Source organism: Nicotiana tomentosiformis, chromosome 5, assembly GCF_000390325.3.
Source record: "Nicotiana tomentosiformis chromosome 5, ASM39032v3, whole genome shotgun sequence".
Taxonomy (NCBI): Eukaryota; Viridiplantae; Streptophyta; class Magnoliopsida; order Solanales; family Solanaceae; genus Nicotiana; species Nicotiana tomentosiformis.
Window position 1 is genome coordinate 36,578,577 of NC_090816.1, and position 23,374 is coordinate 36,601,950.

Here is a 23,374-nt window from a genome sequence, read left to right on the forward strand (position 1 = left end):
TCAATTAATTTTGCACATATAAGCCTGAGTACGTACTCGTCACCTCGCGTACACGGCTTTTCATATTTCACAAATAGTACATAAGACTCGATGCCAAAGGGGTAATTTCCCACTCAAGGTTAGGCAAGATACTTACCCTTTTGAAGTTATGCCGATATTCCAAAATTGCCTTCTTGCTTGAATTGACCTCTGGACAACTCAAATCTATCCAAATTAATTGTACAACTTCATTAAAATTCATCGAAAATAATTCCAGATAATAAAACGCCGACTTAAAATTTTATTCTAAAAAGTCAACCAAAGTCAACGCAAGACCCGTCTCTCGGAACCCGACATAATTTTTACGAAATCCGAACACCTATTCCGATACGAGTTCAATCATACCAATTTTATCGAATTCCAATAATAAATCGTCATCTAAATCTTGAATTTTCGCTTTTGAAAAGTTTTTACAAAAATTTCAATTTCCTTCATTAAACTCGAATTAAACGATGAATATAACCATAGATTCATGAAATATAATCACTTTCGGATATAGAACACGTACCCAGTCGAACTCATGATGAAATCCCCAAAATCGTCCAAGAACTGAGCTCCAAAAATTCCAATCGAAAATGAAGAAATGACTGATTTTCAATCCTTAAGTTTCTATGTGATTCCCGCTTCTGCTTACAAGTTGTAGCATCTGTGGGCTCGCTTTTGCGACCGCAAGTGCGCACCTGCGAAATGCACTGCCCAGTCGACCCTTGCATCTGCGGAAGCATTTTCGCTTCTGCGAGAATTGTAGGTGCGAGGCCAATGTCCGCTTCTGCACAAAGAGCCGCTTCTGCGACCATTGTGTGTGGAATTTTTTGCTTTTGCGATGCCTCTCCAGCCCTGCCCAAGTTCTTTCCATGTTGCTTTTGCGATTAGTGGCTCGCTTCTGCGAGGTCGCTTCTGCAATGAAGCGTCCGCAAAAGTGATCGCACCAGCAGTCAAATTTCCAGCAGCTTCAACAAAGTCCAAATTCGATCCGAACCTCGTCCGAAACTCATCCGAGCTACCCGGGACCTCTTCCGAATTTACCAATAAGTCCGGTAACACAACACTGACCTACTCAGGGTTTAAATTACATCAAACAATACCGAAATTACAAATCGCACCTCAAATCGAATTATGAGTTTTCAAATCTTCCAACTTCTATAATTTGCGCCGAAACGTATCAAATCAATCCGGAATGACTTCAAATTTTGCACACAAGTCCTAAATGACATAATGGAGCTATTTCAATTTCCAAAATCGAAATCTGACCTCGTTATCAAAATTTCAACCTTCGGTCAAACTTTCCAAAAATCTTCTATTTTTCAACTTTCTCCAAAATGCGTCGAATTATCGTACGGACTTCCAAATCCAAATCTGAATATACGCCTAAGTCCAAAATCATCATACGAAACTATTGACATTATCGAAATTCTATTCCAGGGGTCGTTTGCTCAAAAGTCAACTCTCCGGTCAACTCTTTTCATTTTAGCTTCTAAATAAGAATTGTTCTTTCATTTTAGTTCTGAATCTTCCGAAAACCAAACTCGACCATACACGCGGGTCATAATACATATTACGAAGCTGCTCGAGACCTTAAGTCGCTGAACGAGGCATTAATTCTTAAAACGAGAAGTCGGTCGTTACAGTTTAGCATTTAGTAAGAAATTTGTATGGAGTACACGTGCAACGCACGTGCAGAGAGACTAGTTCATATATAAAACCAAACAAAAATTTATATCTATATCTATATTAAAAGCACGAAGGTCGTTAGTGAAATATCGTTTGTCTTTTTTACCCTTTAAAAATTAATTTAACATTAGAAAAAATAGTCATTTGATTATTTTTAATATTTAAAAATAGCCATTTAATTATTCCCTAATATCTAAGACTTTTTTTAGGTTTAAGAAACCTTTTTATTGTCCTGTATTTTAGCCTGTTACGAATTCGCAAACAAGTACTACATAACTAGGGGGAGAGGGAGAAGATCTATTCTCTCCAACAGTTTGCAAATTGAGAGACGAGTCTCTCCTATATATTCAAGCATTCTAATATTGAATAATTGTTGTTTATAAAAAAAATATGAAGGTAATAACGATGAAATACAAATATTTATTATTTTATTGATTCATATCGTTTGTTGGCAATTAGCGTACATAGTTTACAAAATCACAACGCTTGATTTCTGATATATGTTTGGTTTAGAATACTTACCTGGTCAAATTTGAAGTTGCGTGAATTTATAATGCCCAATTAATTAATTTTTTTCTACAAAAAATATTTATTAGTGAATTTTGACAAATTAAGATGGCTTTATCTTCATAAATTAGAATAAAGCTGAAAGTTATCTGCTAATTATACGCCAATATTACTATACACCTAATTTAACTAAATTCATTACCATTTTCAAAAGTTATTAAATTTAATAACTGCATCAATGTAATAAATTTATTTTTACCATGTAGACAAATGTTTGTACAACTTTTTTCACTTTAATCATCGAATGTATAGAACTCTAACCCGGTGGTGTTATATTTTGGTTGTTTGTTTAATATAACTTGAGACAAATCCAGTCATTGTTTTATACGTTTTTTGTGGAAGATGAAAGGAGAGATACCAGGTCGATTATATAAATATATTGGGCAGCACGCATTAACAAAATCCGTTATCGTCCAGCGGTTAGGATATCTGGCTTTCACCCAGGAGACCCGGGTTCGATTCCCGGTAACGGAAATAACTTTTTTCAAATTAAATTTTATTTTCAAAAAAACCTTTTCACAGACCTAATGGAGATTGCAAGAAAAATGTACTAATCTTTAAAGTACTACTTTTTGCAACCAAAAGAAAAAAAAGAAGACCACTGACATTGCAATAAAGAGTGCTGAATTCTCTATTCAACTTTCTAAACTGAAAAAAAGAAAAGACCCTTTTGTTCAAAAGACGCGAAAATGGGTGTGAAAGTGAAACGGATACAAAATGAACCGAAATTAAGTGATCTCAAAGACCAAGTGAAGGAGTTGGAGGACCTAAGAAACAAAAATGTTCTGCAATCGCTTGTAATATGATTTTTTTTCCCTCTGTTTTATATTATCTAAACTAAAAATTGTGTCAAAAGACTAGTGATGCTTTGAAAAAATAATTAATTAAAAGAACTACGGCAACAGTAGGCTTGTTTCTCATGAATTGAATCTGTGAATCATAATTTAGACCAGCATACGCAAAAGAATTTCGGCAACCTTTTTATCAAATATTTTTATGTTATAGTGTTAGAATCCAAGTTAAAAGGACATGGAAGTGAATTGAGTGATAATCGACAAGTTCAAACTATTACTTTGTATCTATGAGTATGCGTTTCTCTTTCTCCGCCACCAACTCCGAGACCGAGCATATACTAACCTCCAAAAAATTAGAAAAGGAAAATGTAAATGTGAAAGAAATGAAAGCATTAGGCAGTGTTGGGGCTCCACCATTAACGGTTGAATGATTAGAATTTCTCTACCTTAATCGTAACTTCTGTATTCATTGCTTGGAATTTAAAATCCTTTAAGTAGGGAACAGTTTACCTTCCTTTGATGGGCATGCTCTACGTTAATTCGGATTTAGTCCGCCAATAATATTCAAATGGTTAAGTCGAAAAAAGAAGATATGTGCAAAATATTTGTATAGTAGAAAGAAAAATCAAAAAAATATTTAAAGAAGTCTTCGAACTGCTAAATACATTTAAATTAGGCAGAATACATGTACGGCTACTTTAACTTGCCCAATATTTTCATCTGGCTACCTGGACTAAGGCCTGTACCTATTAAATACATTAAATATCATAATTATGTGTTAATTTAACTTTGCCCGCTTACTTGGCACAAGACGTGAGAAACAACCAAACTGAGCGTGTGACTTTTTTCACACCCGCTGACATAGATTCCACAACGGTAAAAATTAAGACCCCCCCCCCCCCCCAATTAACTTATCCCAACAGAATCCTAAAGATAATAAACCCTAAATCCTCTCTTCTTCTCCCATGGTAAATCTGCGACTAAACTGAAATAGAAGAATTCAAGCTTCAATTTTTTCTCTTCTCGCAGTAATTTAAGATTCAAGTTTCTTCTCCTCACATCAAATCAGGCTTCAATTTCTTCATTTTCTTCTTCACACTACATAATCTCTGCCGAATATGGTGTACTTATGTCGATGTGGGCATGTTGCAAAGTTTCAAACTTCCTGGACTGATAAAAACCCAGGTCGCAGATTCTACTGCTGCCATTTGGGAAAAGTAAGTATTTTTGTTAATTTTTTTTAAAGTTTTCGAAATCCTCAATCTCAAGTCGCGTCTTTCTTCTTTGTAGGCATCTCGTGCATGTAAATTCTTTATGTGGCATGATGAACAAATGCCTGAGCAACCAAGGAGGGTTATTTGTGGCCTCTTAAAGAAAGCTAACAAATTTAAAAGACAAAATGCTCGGTTGAAATGGGTTGTGGCTCTACTGTTGCTTTACATAAGCTCACTTTAGTTTAAGGCTACCTAATTTTCAGCAATTTGTTATGTATTAATTGATGATTTAGGGTAGGTTTTGTTCAGTAATTTGTAATTTTTAATTTGTAATATGCAGTTTGTTCTAGTATTGGTTTGGCCTATTGATCATTGTTAATCTGCAGTTTTCACCTTATGTTTGTATAGATTATGTAATGTAACAAATTGTTCATTCTCTTAATAGGAATTCCAATATTCGTTGTTCATTACTCTAAGCTGTCTTTATGCATAGTTTTCAATGAGTTATTATAACAATTCAATCAAATGCCAATGACTATATGCCCACTGCAACTAGTAGCTTCAAAATATTATAGATAAGTGGCTCATATATGAGCTTTAAAATAAACATAAACAAGTAGTCATAGGCAATAACTTTGTTAAAATAAAAGTTTTAAGTTGCCTTCTAGATCTAACAATTTGTTACATATTCAAAACAACGACAATCCTAACATCAACAACTCCCCTTTCATGTGTTGATATTCTTTAGGATTTTGTGCTGGTTGGAGCTGTTAGTGGTTGGCTTTTTCTATATGATGCACTCATATGCTGCAATTGTGTAGTTGTGATTGCTTTTCTACCCCTCCATTTCAGGTTATGTGGTTAGAAACCAATATCAATATTAGTCGCAATTGCACTCGTCACATCATTTCAACCCATGATAAGTCTTTCAAAAGTTGTATCAGGATGGAATGTCACAATATCATTACACATTAGTCACATGCATTTGGGTTGCCATAATATTAGTAAAAAAAAAAAAGCTGTACTTGTTAACTTACATTTAGGACTGTTCTGGATATTGTAGGATCTACAAACACACCATTTTCAGTTGTTCTTGGTCTCTTCCCTCCAGCATTTAGGGCCCGTTTGGACATAAAATTTGATGAAATATTTTTTTAAAAAAATTTTACTTTTTTTGAAATCAGCGTTTGTTCATAAAATTTTCAATTTTCACTTGAAAATACATTTTAAAAATTTTCGAAAATTTGAAAAACTACAAAAAGTTGTTTTTCAAAATTCACTCAAATCACTCACAAAACTTCAAAAATAACCTAAACTGAAATTTATGTCCAAACACAACTCTAAATTTCAAATACAATTTTCACTTGAAATTTTTTTCACTATTTTTTAGAATTTTACAATTCTTATGTCCAAACGCCTACTTAATGTTTCTGAACTTGTAGCTCCCAATGGAATACATGGTCCCCTTCCTCCATCTTCAGAATCATTTCCTCTGTTTTGTCTAGTTCCTCTTCCCCTTCCCCTTCCCCTTTCCTTACCTCTACCTGCAGGCGTAGTGCCAACTCCTAGATTGGTTCTTCCCCTTCCCCTGCCTCTGCCTGGTACAGTGCCAACACTTTTATTGCCTCTTCTCCCGCTGCCTCTACCTGCATGTGCATTCTCACAACATCTTCTTACTCTTGAGGTGTCAGAACAAATAGATGTAGGGACAACATTTGAAGCTTGATGGCTGGACTGTGCTTGTTGGCTGGATTTTGGTTGTTGGTTAGACTGTGACTGCTGGCTGGTTTGTGCTTGTTGGCTTGACTGTCCTAATCCAGCCTGCAATGAATTATTTTGGTAAGTATAACCTATTAATGACATGCAAGTAATTTAAGAATTAGATTAACTTACAATTGCAGTACAATAAGTTTTGTTGTGTCCTTGTTGATGGCACTTTGAACATGTCATTTTTACTCCTTTCCTTGACCACTTGACATATTTCTTTTTAGGTTCATCCTTAGTTTTTATTCTACACCTCTTGGGTCTTCCTGGCATTACTTTAGGCTCTAGAGGCTCAATGGTGGGATTATTGGTAGCAGGCCACATTTTCAAGTTTGGTATTGGTTGAATAACATATTGATAGGCCCTAAGAAAGTAGTGCTTTCTGTACCATTTTTCCACTTGAATGTCAGGTTCTTCATTTATGCGGTTATAAGCACATACTACGTGTGAACGTGAATCCCCCTTAACTGACAAGACCTACATGCATGTAAATTTCTTCCTCAATATGTCAACAATAAACTTAAGTTGACCCTCTTCAATCTCAAACCCATTCTCACCATTCCATATCACCTTACATCTCCTTGAATACTCCTAGCTATCTTTTAACAGTAGCCTGACCATTGGTGAAATATCTGAAATCTAAGTTTCAACAGATTTTCTCATCTCTACATGCCTAGTCATAATCTTGTGTCTAATCTCCTCTAACATGCTAAAGACTGACTTGTGTCTAGGCCCCAATATCCAAGAATTGAAAGTTTCAGACATGTTATTTTATACAACATCATATTTAGCATGCGGAGTGAAACATGCCTTACACCAATACTCTATCATAGCACAATAAATCTTCACAGATGTCCTTCCATAACATGCTTAAAGTTATTAACTCTTTTTTAAATTTTACCTCAAATGATGACTTTGCACATCTCCAAAATTATTTTCTTATCTCCTCTCCTTTTCACTTCTTAGACCAGTTGGACCAAATATGCCTAGCACACATCCTGTGTTCAGCACATGGCATCAACTCATTAATGGCTAGTACAAGCTCCTGAAAAACAGAATGAAGTTGAATCAAAACAGACATAAGCAATAAAAATCAATAAGTAGTAAATATAGGTAATAAGATACCTTCTGCATGTCTGACATGACAACTAATTCTTCTTCATTGCCCAGTTCCAGATCTGCAATTAGATGCTCTATGAACCAACTCCAAGAATGTTTGGTCACTTAGTTTACAACTGCCTATGCTATTGGATACATTTGTTGATTGTCATTCTTCCATATTGCTATTAGCAGTTCACCTTTACAAGTACCTTTTAAGAAGCAACCTTCTAAGCTTATAATACTCCTACACCCTTCTATCCAACTCTTCTTTAAAGCATCAAAACATACATAAAAATATACAAATAGATTTTTTTCAGGTGTTATTTCATTGTCACTTCTAATCCAGCATGAGCTCCGAGGATTTTTTTGCTTTATCATGTCAGCATAATCACAAAGTCTTGAAAACTCTAACTTCCAATAACCCATAAACTGCCTTATCACTCTTATTTTAGTCTTGAAATATGATCATATTAGATTTTTTTAACCTTTTGAACATATAATTCATAGTGGATAAAATTATAATTATAGTTAGATGTTTATATCATGAGATGACCTTTAAGAATTTGAATCAATAAAAAATACATTATTTTTGTTAATATTGATAATAAATAATTAAGTCTCTAAATTATATAACTAATTAGCAAAAGAATCCTATTCAATTCTTTTCTAAATTCATAAAAAATAAATTTCAAGTTGACAAACTCTTAATTAGGGTGCATAAAGTTATTTTTATAGAAAGAACATTGGTACTAAAACCAATCAAAAAATAAAGCAAATCCAGTTATAATATAGTATTAAGAGTCTAATTGGTAAAATGTAAACTTGAAGCAATAAAGATGAAATAACAAATGACAAGATGTATTCTATTTGAGTTGTCATAAATTATTTTTTCCTTTTTTCACGTTTGTTCCAGCAAATAATAGGTCTCTATATTTAGTTCATAAGTATTTATAGTAAAATATTAACTAAACATTAATCATTTTTAGATTATATATTATCGCGTTTCAAATTTTTAAGAGCTATAAGCTAAACTTCTCATTCCCGAATCTCTAAAAGATAAAAAAAATTAAATTTTTTAGTTTGTTTTATTTGTCAAATCTTCGAAGAATAACAATAACAATATTTTTTTGTTATTTATTTTCAGTATTAAGTCAGTAAAATATCAACAATTTTCATAAAATATTCCTAGAAAAGTCCTCAAAATCACAATAAGGATTTGCGGATATTAGCGGGACATGATTATTTCTTTTATTGAGCTAGCTAAATAGGGTCGGCATTCATCATATTTAGGAACTTATAATTTTTTTTTTAATTTTTAATTTATAACTCTAACAAATTATATGATAATATCTAAGTGATTTTTAAACTTATTTACTTATTAATATGGGTATAAGACTAATACTATATTAAAAGCACGAAACCCCTTAACGAAATATTTTCATCTTCTTTTTCCCTTCAAAAAACGATTTCACACTAGACAAGACAAAATTATAATTTTATTTTATTTTACTAATATTTAGGAATTTGATATCAAGTAAAATTTTAATTATTAAATTTTTTCTTATTTGAAAAATTAATTAACACCAAAAAAAAAAAAAAATCTCAAGTTTTCACCTAAATTGGTGAAATCAAAGTAGGAAACTAAATATCGTGCACCTAGAACTCTATTAGGTTTATGAGTCTTCATTATGAGTATAAGCGAATTGGATTTTAAATATTTTTCTTTTATAAAAAAAAATATCCTTTGAATTTTGGCAGGGTAGCTTCCCTTCCTTCTCCAAGGAAGTTCAACAAAGGAGGAACAAAAGGCCTTTTACAATATTAATTATAATAATAATCATCCAGAATTAAAAATTACACTTTTTATAAGCTTTGATTTTTATTTATAAGGTAAATAAGTAATTTTAATTTATGCATTATATTTAAAGATTATTACATTTAAATTTTATAATAATCGCTAGGCTACACGTGCGAAGCACGTACTCTATAACTAGTCTTTAGAAAATCGCTTGAATAGATTAATTGTCCTAGTTTAATTTTGTTGATGGTTAATCACAAGTCCCTGTGGGTACGATATCTGGACTTACAATCCTATATTATTTGTCGATTACGTATACTTGCGTGTGCATTTGGGAGCAACACCGAAATTTTGGTTTTCTTATTATTTCAATGTTCTGCTCTCCAACTGGTTAGTTTCTTTAACGATGCATTAAAATTCTTATGTGATAGTTATGAGGAGAATTGGTAGTTAGTTCTTGCATTGGAAGCGTACCGATGTGCCTTTTTCTCTATCCTGCACTTTTTTGTTTATTTGTGTATGTGTTGTTGGTGCTCTTGGCCATGCTGAATGCCGAGCAGCAACAACAACAATAATAACAACTCAGTACAATTTTATTAGTGGGGTCTGGGGATGCTAATTTGTACGCAGACTTTATCTCTACCCTAGGGTAGAGAGGCTGTTTCCGATAGACGCTCGGCTCCCTCCCTCCAAGAATTCCCCATTTTGCTCTTGGGGTGACTCAAACTCACAACCTCTTGGTTGGAAGTGGAGGGTGCTCACTACTAGAGCAACCCACTCTTGCCTGAATGTCGGGCAGCATTCCAGTGAAATGCATGCCAAGATAAAATATCCAGGTACGTCTCTTAATCATCGTATGTGCTGCCATCTCTACCCTTGTTTGAGTTATGTGGTATACTTAAAAAGCGCCCTTAGAAACTACTACTCCATCCGTTTCAATTTAGATGAGGTAGTTTGACTCGGCACAGAGTTTAAGAAAAAAAAAAGACTTTTAAAATTTATGGTCTTAAAAGCTTAAGGGGTAAAAGTTTTGTGGGGCCATGACATTTGTGTGGTTATAAAAGCTTCTCAATGAAGAGTTTAAAGTTAAATTATTTCCAAATTTAAAAATGTGTCATTTATTTTGGAATAGACTAAAAAAAAAATATCTCATCTAATTTGAAACGGAGGGAGTACTATTTAAGAACCTAGATGTGAGTGTTAATCTATGTCTGCCTGTAGTTCTGTTTGCGATATTCATCTCCTAAATGATTTTTAAAACCCATCTCATTATCATATTTAGGATTAAAAGATCGCATCAGTAGGAGTGATACATCCCGATTTATTCCATATTTTGGTGAATTTGTTCAGGAACTTTGCCTAAAGAATCATGAATAATATCATTATGTTTTCATGATCTCTACTGCTGAGTGTGTGTCACATAGAAGCCATGCTTTTAGGATTCGTTAATTTATCTTTCATTAATATAAGAGGCTAATACATGCCTATCAGTGGCGGAGCCACATTCAACCACCAATGGGTGTCAATCGATACTCTTCGCCGGTAAATTACACTGTATTGCTAGATAATATTTTTGGTTATATGTATATTTAATATATGTTGACTTCCCTTGACTTTTCGGTATATTTAATTTTTTATATTTTGACACTCCTTGATGAAAATTCTGGCTCTGCCACTGGGCCTAAGAACCTTTGTTTAGTAATGTAATAACCCATGGCTATGTCTTGTCTAAATATACTTGAGGTCTAGCTGACCATCATGTCTTAAAATTTTAGGCTATGCTTTGTGCTACTCTAAAGCTAATAGAATTCCAAATCAGTATATTCTAATTTCTCGCCAGTGTACTGGATCGTGTTTTCTTTGGCTAGTTGGGAGGTTCGTGTGTCTCTTTATTTGTTTCAGATTGCAGAAATGTTATACATGATTATTTGAGCCATAATAGCGAGTTCCGCGAGAGGGTAAGAACGTGTGAAATGTCACTAGTCGTTCAAATTGGAGTAAAACCCATTTGATAGCTTATTTTCTCTTCTGTAATTCATCCTCTTTGATATGTAATTTGTAATGACTTTATATATAGTGGAATGGGGCAACTGGAGAAGGGAATTGATTACTAGTCTGTGCTAATTATTGATTTATGCCTAGTTGTGTGCTAACTGTCGTGTGTCATGGATTTAACTATTAGCATTTCAACTTTTGCTGTTTCTGGAAAACTAAGTTTTTAGCTAAGCAACTTGTATATGCTATCTCACACAAGTATGAAGTTTATATATCCCAAATGAGACTCTCCATTTTTACCTATTATTTTGAAACGAAATCTGCATATGTTCTCTTTGTACTTTGAATTTCTTTCTTATTTTTGGTCTATTCTATGAAAGAAGAATAATCTTTTTAAATAAGCTATTAGTTGATTTAACGTAACTACTGATCCCTGTTTACCTAATCTTTCCTGGTTTAGTCAAATACTTTAGTCCATTTTTCACTCCCATTTTTCTACAACTGCTTTAGTACTTTAGCATTTACATAATTAATTAATTAACTCGGAGGCCAACATGAGGCATTTTTTGCCTCGTATATTATATGATCGAGTCTTTACCTATTTGCCTTATGTGACGATTAGCTAAATCAAAAGTAGTAACATTAGTTTATTTGAGTCTAGAACTTCCCTTTAGATAGTGTCCCACGCCTCCTGAACTATAGGAATGGGACGTGTAGGCTTACTAAGGCACCATTTAGAAATTACTAGTGCGCTTTAGATAACAACTTAAAGATAGTAATGAGGGTAGTTGGAGATGATACACAAATTACCCGAATAGTCATTGCACTTTTGGCTATAAAAGTTTTAGCAGACTTTGCACGGGAATTGATCCATCAGGCTCAAAAATTTAGGCCCACCTTTAGTGTAATTAAGTAGGCTTTTATTGATTTATAATTCTTATATTTTTTCCATGACTAGTTTTGGTTAATTGCTTTTAATCAAACTATATACTTGATCACTTAGGATTAATTCACAACTTATCAACCTATAATCTAGTTTAACTTAATAATCTACCACATAGTTTAAAATTCAGCCGGGAATCACATTTGTGGACCTCGAAGGGTGCCTAACACCATCTCTTTGAGGTAATTTGAATTCTTACCCGATCTTTGGTGACACAGACTAGTTAAAACATAGTTATTTACAAATAGATGCCCTAACGCACCTTAAAATCGTTAGGTGATGACTTTTTTCTTTTAATACTTATTTAAAGTTGTCACATGTCGAAACCCGATTTCGCGAGAAAATGAGGCGCGACAATCACTACCAACATCTGAACTATCAATATAATCCTCATCACCAGCTAGTTTACCAACTTACCTGGCAACCTTGTTCCTTCCAATGTCCTCAATCCCTCTATCTATACCAGCTTCCCCCAAAATGATTTTCTCATGCATTGCGGCTTTCTTTCTTTTCTGCACATAATTAGTGTTGGCAACCTTGGCAGCCTTCTTAGTTATCTTTTCATCCCTGATAGCCCTCAATTCATCATCAACATCACTGTCATCTTCTTCAGGAAGTTCAACTAAATCAAAGTCACTACTTTCAAGCTCAGAATTAATCCAATCTAGATCTGATAAATTATCAATACCAACCGACTGTTGCTCTTGTACACCTTCCTTTTTTCCCCTTCATCTATTACCACATCTACTAGGTCTTCTATACTAGTAACCCCAAACCCAAGTTCAGGTCTGGACACATTTATTGACCTACCAGTTGAGTATTCATGCCCAGCAAGTAAGCCCACAGCTTCAGGCCCAGAAACAAAGCCCACAACTTCAGGCTCAGCAAATACAACTTCATCTATAATATGTTTAATGTATAAGTCCAAATTGTCTCCTGATTTTAAGTCATTCAGAATCTCTAAGAGTTAACAGTCTATTTTTAAGGCCTTAAACTCTGAACTTTTAAGGTCAACGTGATAAAAACTACTAACAGAGGCATACCCTAAGTCTTTAGCATAAGAATAAAGCTCAATAACTCAAAAGAGGTCTTTATCAATAGAAAATATCACAGGTTCTCTCTCTCCAATATAGTTTAGTACACGGTAAGTAGTAAATTTCCCCCCATGATGGAATTTAGTGGTTGTAAATTCCTACATCAAATAAAGTAATGAAATAGCTAACAAAAAGACAGACAAAGTCACATGCAATGAAGACTTTCAATTTAACCCTAAATTTGCGACCAAATATTAAGAATACCCTAAAGCAAACATAAGACGACAAAGAGAGTGAAAAGAGAACTTATGTATCTTGTCTCTTCTCCACGAGCATAGATAATCCACCATCCAAGAACCCCCATTTGGGTTTCTCTATCAACAACCCTAATCAACTTCTGACATCCCTAATTTCACTCCAAATCGGAAATAGAATAGATGAAAAGGATAAATAGCACGAAATAAAAGGATAACCCTAAACCAAACACTGTAATCAGATGAAAATTAAAGAACGAAATCAAAGAAGAAAGGGTAATCGATCGTGAATAGAAGAGAGAAGAAATAAGTTTAGGGTTTTTTTAACTGGTTGAGATGAACGAAGTGAATTTTGGGAACAGGTAATTTACATTAGGCCTTTAGATTAGGAGTAATTCTGATATGGTGAAAAAAACAGTTGGCATTTGTTGGTTGGTTCGTTTTGACACGCAGGACGCGTTTTACTTGACATACATGTATTTTTAAAAGGACTGAGCGGACAAAGTTAAATTGACACATAATTGTGCTATTTAATGTATTTAATAGGTACATGCCTAGTCCAGGTAGCCAGATGAAAATATTGGGCAAGTTAAAGTAGCCGTATATGTATTTTGCCTTTAAATTATGATTGCATATTAAGATTTCAGGATTTAAAACTATAACCTGTTAAACAAAAAAAAAAAAAAAAAAAAACTATAAACTGATCTGCATATTAGAAGACCTGCCCCATAAAGGACAACCAGGCAATTATTTCTAAGTTAGAAAGTACACCACTAGTTAGTGCCGTTTTACATAACGAATGGGAGCATTACCTAATACCTGACAACTGAAATCACGTCCACTTGTCACTTAAAGTAATTCAATAGGTGATGTTATCGTTTAATTAGATTAATCACAAACTTCTCAACTCTAATTTTTGTATTACAAAAGAAAAGGCCCCATTCATGCCCTTCACGGGAATCTAGAAATTTCTTGCATTTATTTTCCAAGAGATCATACGGTTATGATTGTTTTATTTCCAAAAAGTACTTTCTCCGCTCCAAAAAAGAATAAAAGAATCATGCCATTTAATTTTTGTCTGAATTTGAATATTAGTTTATCTAAAATTCATATATTAAATAACTCTAAGTAGTGTATATTGCATATTTATAATAAAGTACAATTGAAATGTATATTGTAGTTAAAGAAAACTTTCAAATAATAATAGTGCCACGCTTTTTGGTGATTGTTCTCCAACTTGAAGGGCAATTTAAGGAGTGGTTGAAGAGATGAGTACTAAAACCATGACACAAGACAAATGAAAGTGTCTTTTAAATTCAAGCTTTGTGTATTTATAGAAAGAGAAATCGACAGGAGAGTAGAATTGCTTCTGTTTAGCGATGGCTGCAACAACACAAGGCAAATGGATCAAGGTTTGGTACATCCCTATTTGGCCTATGTATTCTTTAAGTTTCTCTGATATATTACTTTCATGTCTGTCTGCTTCTTTTGGAATAATAAGTAAAATTATAGTAATTTTTTCTTGAATTCTGGTGTCTGGGCTGGGTATGTAAATCTCTTGTTTAAGTGGTTCCTTTTATTTTTTTGTGTCCCTAGACCCATCCATTTGGAGAATTGAGATCACATCACATAGCTCATATGCTGATAAATTCGAGGCTGGTACTTTGAACGTGAGGAAATTTGTTATGTGATTAATATTATGCACCTGAAATACTATTAGTTAGAAACAGATGCTTGACAGCCTTTAGTAAAATATATTTATGATTTCGTGCTAAAACCCAATAAACAAACAAATTGGTGGTAATTCTGGTGGTTTCTGTTGGATGTCACTACAATTAAACCTACAAATATAGTTGGTTAAGCTAGAGTTTAACCTGCCTTTTACAGGGGATGATGCCAGAAAAGCAAATCTCCTCAATAATGGAGAGCAATAATGAGATTAAGCTCCAGAAAAAAAAAATGAGATTAAGGGTGTGTTTGGTATAACAGAAAATATTTTTCAAGAAAATATTTTCTTGGAAACATGTAGTAATCTTACTTATTTTCTAAGGTTTGGTACGCAAATTAAGGAAAATAACATTTTAAGAGTATTCATAAATTATAATTTAGATACAATAAACATAAAGCTATAAACTTTCGAACCAACAACCTTCCGAACCTACAAATTTTATAAACTTCTGAACCGCTAAACTTTCGAACCCGTAAACTCGATAATTTCTAAACCCGCAAACTTCCAAACACATAAACCTCCGAATACATAACTTTGAAACTCGTAAAATTTCGAACCTGTAAACTGAAAAATAAAAAAACCAAAACTGAAAATAAGAGAAAATTGAAGTTGGAGGGGGTTGGGGTTACATATGATGGTAGGTGGAGTTTTTGAAAAATATTTTCCTAACTTTTTCTACGGAAGTCATTTTTCTCCAATTTCAGGAAAATGTGATATCTAGTAAAATATTTTCCACGTTATTTTATGCAACCAAACAGTGAAAAATAGAAAAATATTTTCCGTCGTACCAAACCCCCCTTAAGCTCTAATAATAGACCCCTGACTACTCGCTAGGACAAAATTTTAGAGATACCCAGAACTTAAATAGCTTCATGTTTTAGGAACGGCACATTTAGAGTCACTATGTGGTTAGAGGGATGCCCTTCATGCTTGCCTTATGTTTAATAATTAATAAAAAATGTAACTTCAGCCTTAACAATGAAGTGTTTCTCTTGATGATTTCTACATATCAAAAAAGCTGTATAGTGATTGTTTCACCGATCCAATTTCTACTTTTGAATTTTGTAAGGTGATGTCTGGTTAATCTGTTAGATAGATGTAGTGTAAGGCGTTCTGTTCTTTCGATTTAATTTTAGGCTAGTTGACGGATTTCATTAACATAGTCTCTCAAATGCAGCTGGAGGTAAAAGGGGCTGGACCTGGGGCAAGAAGCTCGCATGCCATCACTATTGTAGGACAAAAGGTATATGCCTTTGGGGGTGAATTCACACCACGTGTCCCTGTCGACAACAAATTATACACGTTTGATCTCAATGACCAAGAATGGTCCGTGGCAGACGCTGCTGGGGATGTCCCTCCACCTCGTGTTGGCGTCACTATGGCCTCTGTAGGGGAAACAATATATGTATTTGGTGGCAGAGATGTTGAACACAAGGAGCTCAATGAGCTCTATTCTTTTGACACAACTACTAACAAATGGACCTTATTGTCTAGTGGGGATGAGGGTCCTCCTCACCGAAGCTACCATTCAATGACTTCTGATGATCGCAGGATATACGTCTTTGGTGGTTGTGGAAATGCTGGAAGATTAAGTGATCTTTGGTGTTATGATGTTGTTGATAATAAATGGATCAAATTTCCTCTACCAGGGGAAAATTGTAAACCAAGAGGTGGACCTGGTTTGACTGTGGTCCTAGGCAAAATCTGGGTTGTGTATGGATTCTCTGGGGATGAACTTGATGATGTGCATTACTTTGATACAGTTGAAGAAAAGTGGGTGCAAGTGGAGACAAATGGTGAAACACCTACTGCTAGGAGTGTATTTTCAACTGTTGGGATTGGGAAGTACATTTTTATCTATGGTGGGGAAATTGACCCCAGTGACTTAGGTCACTTAGGTGCAGGGAAATTTTCCGGTGATGTCTATGCCCTTGACACGGAGACACTAGTTTGGAAGTGGTGGATTGATTCCGGTGACCATCCGGGGCCACGAGGGTGGTGCGCCTTCGCCGGCGGCCGACGAGATGGTCAAGAGGGGCTGCTGGTTTATGGTGGCAATTCACCTAGCAATGATAGGCTTGGTGGTATTTTCTTTTTCACTCCTCTGGTGGAGACTTGAGTGGAAATGAGAAGTGATGAATGTTGTAATAACAAAATAATCTTCAAGATGATTTTTGAGCTGTTAGCATTGTGTGGGAAAGGGGGAAAGAAAAATATGTTCTGTGACTGTTTATTGATGCTTTTGTAAAGGTTTATTGGGCTTCTTAAATCAAGGGATCCATGTTGTGAAAATTCTTACTGCAGGTCATTACTTCTTTATGTATGTCGAGAATGAACTTTAACTTTTCATGTTTAGTTTAAAGTTTCATTAACCTTATCAAGAGTTCATGGTTACGTTATCCAAACAAAATGACTCTAAATACCGTGGAAGATATGATTTTCTGTGCTCTCTTACAGCAGTTCTCCCCTTGTTCTGAAAAATTCTTGAATTTCTTTCATGTCATAAGTAATACACAGCAGTTGCAAGAATCAATAAATATATGTCAGCCCCTAAGTTCCTTCCTCTACGGTGAGTTTCAGTCCAACTAAATTGCTGCTGCCATTCCATTGAATCTCTTCCCACTGCAGGAGTTTACTCCATAACATCCCAGATATCGCACAACTATAGAACAAGTGATTAATGCTTTCAGTCTCTGTATTACATAATGGATAGACTAGAGTCGTAGACGCAATATGGTTCATAATTGCTCATGAAAGGGTTTTACAAACCGTCCTGGTTGTCTATATCGGTATGTGTTGGATATTAGGTTTGGGTCGCGGGTCGCCCATGTGGACTGATACAACCCGTTTAGAAGAGATTAAATTTACCGCACGTTATTAAGAGATATGGGAATTCTTCCTCTGTTTCTGTTTTTAATATTCCTCCTGCAAAAAGAAGAAATCAAGTGCATAAGCAGTTCTCCCTCTAAGAAAAGAAATATTTTGGTAGAGCAAGACGTCTAGTTTGTGAACAAGAACTCAGTTTCCGAGAGAGACGGGGTCGGCTTGGAGCAATTCTTGGATAAGAACTTCCGTTGTTGTTAACAGGTTGATGTATGTTTACCCGAAAAATGGATAACAATTGAATTTATTCGCGGCTCTAAGGATACGTAATATAACTTGATATAAACTAAGAAAATATATATGTAAATACTGAAATTAACTATAAAAGAGATAAATGCAAACTAAATGAATCAATTAATTTTAACCAAATGAATCAATTAGCCTTGGCCCTTAAGTTCAACCACCCTCGAAACAAGTGAGGATTCTGCTAGTGTATGTACAGAATAACGAAAGAATGAAGCTTAAGGAAGGTAATGTGTTGTTTATTATTTCATAAAAATGATGCCCCTCTACAAATGATCAGACCCCCTTTATATAGTAGGGAAGTCCTGCTTTGAATATAATTCTAAATACAGAAGGAATCCCATGATAGATTAATTAATTGGCCTCTCCTTGATACGCGCCGGGATTTCTGCCGAGATTCTCGCTCAATTGCGGATATTCCAGCTTTCTATTTTTTGGCTCGATAAGCTTCCTCGATCTTGGTCGATCTCGATCTTGATCGGTCTCGATCTTGGCCGATCTCGATCTCGATCTTGATCAGTCTCTGGGTCACGAGCGCGACAATTTAACTTCGTATCACGGCTCGATATCACACGAGGTTGAACCTTGGTCTATCATGTTCTAGTTTCGATTAATCATACGAAGGGCAAGCTCAGTTTTGACCGTATACAGATAGTCCCCTCGTTTCTTGGAAATAAAATGCCGAGAAACGATATGAATTTTCGAACTCCGACTTGATGGGTAATGACGTCAGCGACAAGCCCGATTATGACGTACGCGACAAAAATGTCCCGTCGGTTCAGTTACCAAGGCATTAAATGTCTGTCAATCACTGGTAGGCCATTATTGGTTCTGAACCGTCACTAGCAACCTATAAGAATCTTATCCTTTCTCATTCCAAACTTTACACTCAAAGCTCTTTCAACTCTTGCTTATTTTTCAGAAAATCCTTTTGCTTCATAATTTTCACACCCAAATTTCTAGAACTCTAATTAAACCACATATCATCCTAATTCTCTTTTCTTTTGTTCATCAATGACGAAAACCTTCAAAACAGTGCCGCAAAAAGAGGCCGCTTCTTCATCACAACCCGCCGGTGGTGAGGATGCGGCGGAGCCCCACCTTGAGGAATTCGTTCCTATAGGGTGCCCAACCGTCATCGATTTTAAGGTCGAAAAAGCCTCCTCGGTACCGGGCCGATGTGAGCCGATCTCGAGGTATATGTGTTCAATCACAGAGAAACTCCTTGAGAAAGTTAAAATGCAATGCAACTGGGGCGAAAAGCATGTAGTAGTCCCATCGTCTGAAGAATCGATTACTACCCACGTGGAGGGATTCGTAAGTGTTTACACTTACCCCTTCACGTTGGGTCCCTTAGATCCTGTCATCGTCGCCTTCTGCAAGAGATATGAGGTGACCCTCGATCAGATCCATCCTTCTTTTTGGAGAATAGTGATTCTCTTCCGATTCTTCTCGAGCAAAATTGAGGGGTGTCTTTTCACCACCGATCACCTTATGTGCCTTTACAGTCCCCGACTCTATCGAGGAGGGCTGATCAAACTTGCTCGACGAGCCAGCAAAGCCCCCTTCTCGAGCATAGACGAGACTCGTGACCGAGGTTGAATGGGCTGATTTGTCCGAATAAGGACTTCCGACCTGATCCCTGCCGAAGACATGTCGTTTCCTGAGAAATAGAATATGAATCGTGAGTAGTATTTCCTTTGAACGTTCAATTTTGTGGTTTTTCTCTTTATTTTCTTTCCTTATCTACTTTTTCTATGTTGTTACAGCTGTGACCCAGATGCCGAAACCGATTTCGGAACTTAAGCAATGGGTAGAGGGCCTAGTGTTGCAAAGAACATACTCCGAGCGTGCTTGGATGGAATTATCAAAGGGTCGATGGGAGGCCCGTAAACATTGTAAGTTTCTTTCTTAGAACGGTTATCGTTCGATCTTCTTCTCTTGCTTACTCCCCTTCTTTTTTTTGTAGGCCTCGGGAAGGACGTTGCCATGAGGCCCCCATCTGGTGACGAAGAAGTCCTTCCACCTACTCCGAAGCAGGTCAAAGAGAAGAAGAGAAAAGGGGCTCCGAGTTCTCCGTGCTCGGAAAAGAAAAAAATCGGCGAGGAAGTCTCGCAAGCCCAAGGGGGATTCAGTGCTATACCTTCGGACTTGATCCGCCGATTAAGGGATGGGCCCGAAGAAGGAGAAGAGGAAAACAAACTAGTAGTCCTTGTGCGGGCTAATGTTTTGATACAAAAATCCTCCGAATCGGCGCAGGTTGATAAGGGAGCTTTGGCCATAATTCTTGAACCAGAAAGAGTTGAGGCCACTCTGTCCCAAGTTGAGATGGTCGAGAGAGAGACCGGGGTCGAGGCTTCCAAGGCAGCAGAAGATATCCCGAGGGACGAGCTCGGACTGATCGATATTTCTAGATCCCCTCAGATTTTGGACGCTATGATCCGCGAGGCCTATACATTGGAAGGTCGCTCTTACGAAGGTATTCAGGGGGCGACTGGTATCCATGGCTTCTTAGATGGGTTTGGTTCTGCTGCCTCGGGGGATGCCACCGGGTTTGGTGGTTTATCGGTACCGAAAAAAGTACCGTCATCGGGCGCTACCAGTTCTTCATCGAGCCTAAAACTAGCGGATCGATTCCCAGTCCCAAGTGTTAACCCCGACCGTAGGCGGAATATAGTGCTTTCTATCCCGGAGGATGCCTGGATTTTCTCTCCCCCCGTGGGGATTGCTAGCTACCTTCAATCCTTGGTGACCGAGGAAGATCAAGCCATGATGAACGCGGTGAGAGCTGCTTGTTTGTTTAATGAGGCCCAGCATGCTCTGAATCGGGTAACTTTGAGAGTCACTCATTATTCCTTTTAAACTTTGGAGTTGTAGATAATTTTAACATCTTCTTTCTTATTTGCAGGCTTCAGTGTTGCATCATGAGGCTTTCCTCTGAATCAGGGAGGAGCACAAGGCTGAGGTTCGGGACCTCACTGAGAAAAATGATACTTACAAGCTTCTCAGTGAGAAGCTTCAGGCCAATTTAGTGACGACACGGGATAAGCATGTCGAGATGGCCGAGCAGGTATTCCGAGTTCTTCACGATAGTGAAGATGAATTGGAGATAACTACTAACGATCCGATTCTGCAAGTCCGGCAGAGGCTCGAACAAATCAGACGGCTCCAGACGCAGGTAGATGGGATACAGGCCGAGGCTGAAGATTTTAAAAAGAACATGGACATCTTAGCCTCGAAAAATATATCCGTCCAAGTGTAATTGGAGTCGGCCGAGACCCAGCTCCAAGCTGAAAAAGAGAAGGCCTCAGTGCAGGTCGAGAAAATTGAGGAGCTCGAGTCTCGGTTCGATTTGGCCGTTTATGATAAAACCAGCTTGGCCAATGAACTCGAAGTGGCCAGATCTGAGGTAGTCATGGCCAGATCCGAGGTGACCGCGGCCAATAAAAAAGCTGATGCTAAAGTGGCCCAGTTTAAGGTCGATATCGAGGCCATCCAGACCAAGGCCAATGGCATGGTGGATCATGCAAAATGGCAATCTCTAAGGGAATCCCTCGAGGGAGTTCATGCCTAGGGTTTCGATATTATGGTTGATCTCGAACATGCCAAAGCAGAGGAAGCCAGGGCCCGAAGGCTGGCCTTCCCTGAGGATGATTCTAAGAGCTCAAGTGAATCCGAAGATGGAGAAAATCTCGAGGGTGGAGATACAACCTCCGATGAAGACCAAGCCACTTAGGACTTTTTATCTTTTGCATTTTCTCCGAGGGCGTTTTTGGCCATTGTAAAATTTTGTGTTAGGATGATTCGGTCTTTGTACAAAACTATTTTATAAATATAAGGCTTTTCTTTCCCTTTCGGCTCTCACATTTTTCCTTTGATTTGTTATTTGTAATTACAAAGATTGAAATGCCTTAGCATGAAACAATAAGGTTGTGTTCGAGGGTTCGAACAAACCTTGCCTTTACTGCCTTTCTGGGCTAAGGCGTTATTGGGGTTCGATGTTACCAAAGTTTTTCTCTGAAAATATCTTAAGTTTGAGACTTTGCCGAGGGTAGCTTTTAGAACCGGTTGTGAAGGATTTCTTTTTTTTGAAGGCCTATTTTTGTTACAGATTTTAGACGTCTCTGAGCCGTGTTAAATTGGACGTAGCCTTTTAGGTCGGGAGCTACCCATTGGGCTTGTTTTCCTATTTTATCCGAGCTTGCCTGAGATAATAGTTTCCGAGTGGGGGTAGTCGTGACCTTTAGAAATCGGGACGTTGCCTATTAGGTCTTTGCTCTCGAGGCCCGATGACTTGGTTTGTTTGAGTCGGACGACAGTCCCCGAGTGAGGGAGAAATCGCGTCGTATTTCGGTTAAGTATTGCCCTTGGGCTCGTTTATTTTCAGAAGTACGAAGCTCTTTTAAGAGATGTAAAGAGAGAAGATATTTTCGAAAGTACGAGGCTCTTTATGATTTCTCTTTAAAGCATAAGATGTTTGTAAGGAACGTACTTCTCTTTATTCTCGTTCGAAACAGGGCTCGAGCAATCTATGTGGGCATGATTCGTTTTGACCGTTTGACCCTTACAATAAATCTTATCTATCAAGACTCTCCCTTTATGAAGTAGTTTCCTCTCTAGAGTTGATATTCAAAGATAACGCATATCCAAGGTTAGCCCCCCAGTATTCGAGGTTGATTGCAAAAGAACCTCAGATATTGTTGAATGGAGCTTTGATGCCGATTCGTAATCGGGCTTGATTCTAAGTTAGCACGATTCATCGTTGTCTCATCAAAAACCTCACTGAAAAAACCCATTTGGGACAAAATCAGTCTGAGGGAAAAAGAGTGCAACACGCGCTTTCAGACCTAAAGACTTCATGCTGTTTGCTGAAAAATCCATCATCGTTCTAGTCGACCACCTGCAAGTGTTAAACAAAAATAGAAAAAGGGATGGAAAAGGGGCGTACGTTAGCAGTAGTACTGTTTTAGTTGAGATATGTTCCAATCACTCGGTAGTTGTCCCCCATTCATCGCGTGATTTTCGCAAGTGCCCTCGTGAACTTCCCTCAGAACATACTCAGTGGCTCCTGGTCCCAGACATATTGCTAATGGACCATCGAATATTCTTCTGAACAAGGTTCCATTTTCGGCCAAGGTGTATCGTGCTGCCTTTGTGCGCAGGGCCCTCGATTCTTTTGGATCTGAGGGAAGCCTTCCGGATTTCAAATACTCTATGTATTTATTTCTCGAATCCCAGGTCAAGCTTGTGGAACTTATCTCGGCGTGGCCTTCTTCGACTACTGACCTCATGAGTTGCATGACGACCCCCGAATCGAGCTCGTCGATCGATGACCCTAAGTTTGC

General features: G+C 36.8%; 1 protein-coding gene and 1 non-coding gene across 2 annotated transcripts; both read left to right on the forward strand.

Moving 5' to 3' along the window:
- The first annotated feature begins 2,679 nt into the window (after nucleotides 1-2,679).
- Nucleotides 2,680-2,751, forward strand: TRNAE-UUC (transfer RNA glutamic acid (anticodon UUC)). The gene has a single exon. It is a non-coding gene; the product is annotated as a tRNA-Glu (tRNA).
- An 11,676-nt stretch (nucleotides 2,752-14,427) lies between these two features.
- LOC104088128 (thiohydroximate-O-sulfate sulfur/sulfate-lyase (nitrile-forming) NSP5) lies at nucleotides 14,428-17,195 on the forward strand. Its single transcript, XM_009592756.4, has 2 exons — nucleotides 14,428-14,586; nucleotides 16,081-17,195. The coding sequence occupies exons 1-2, from the start codon at nucleotides 14,554-14,556 to the stop codon at nucleotides 17,020-17,022; spliced, it is 975 nt and encodes a 324-aa protein (XP_009591051.1). The 5' UTR covers nucleotides 14,428-14,553; the 3' UTR covers nucleotides 17,023-17,195.
- Nucleotides 17,196-23,374: the final 6,179 nt, after the last annotated feature.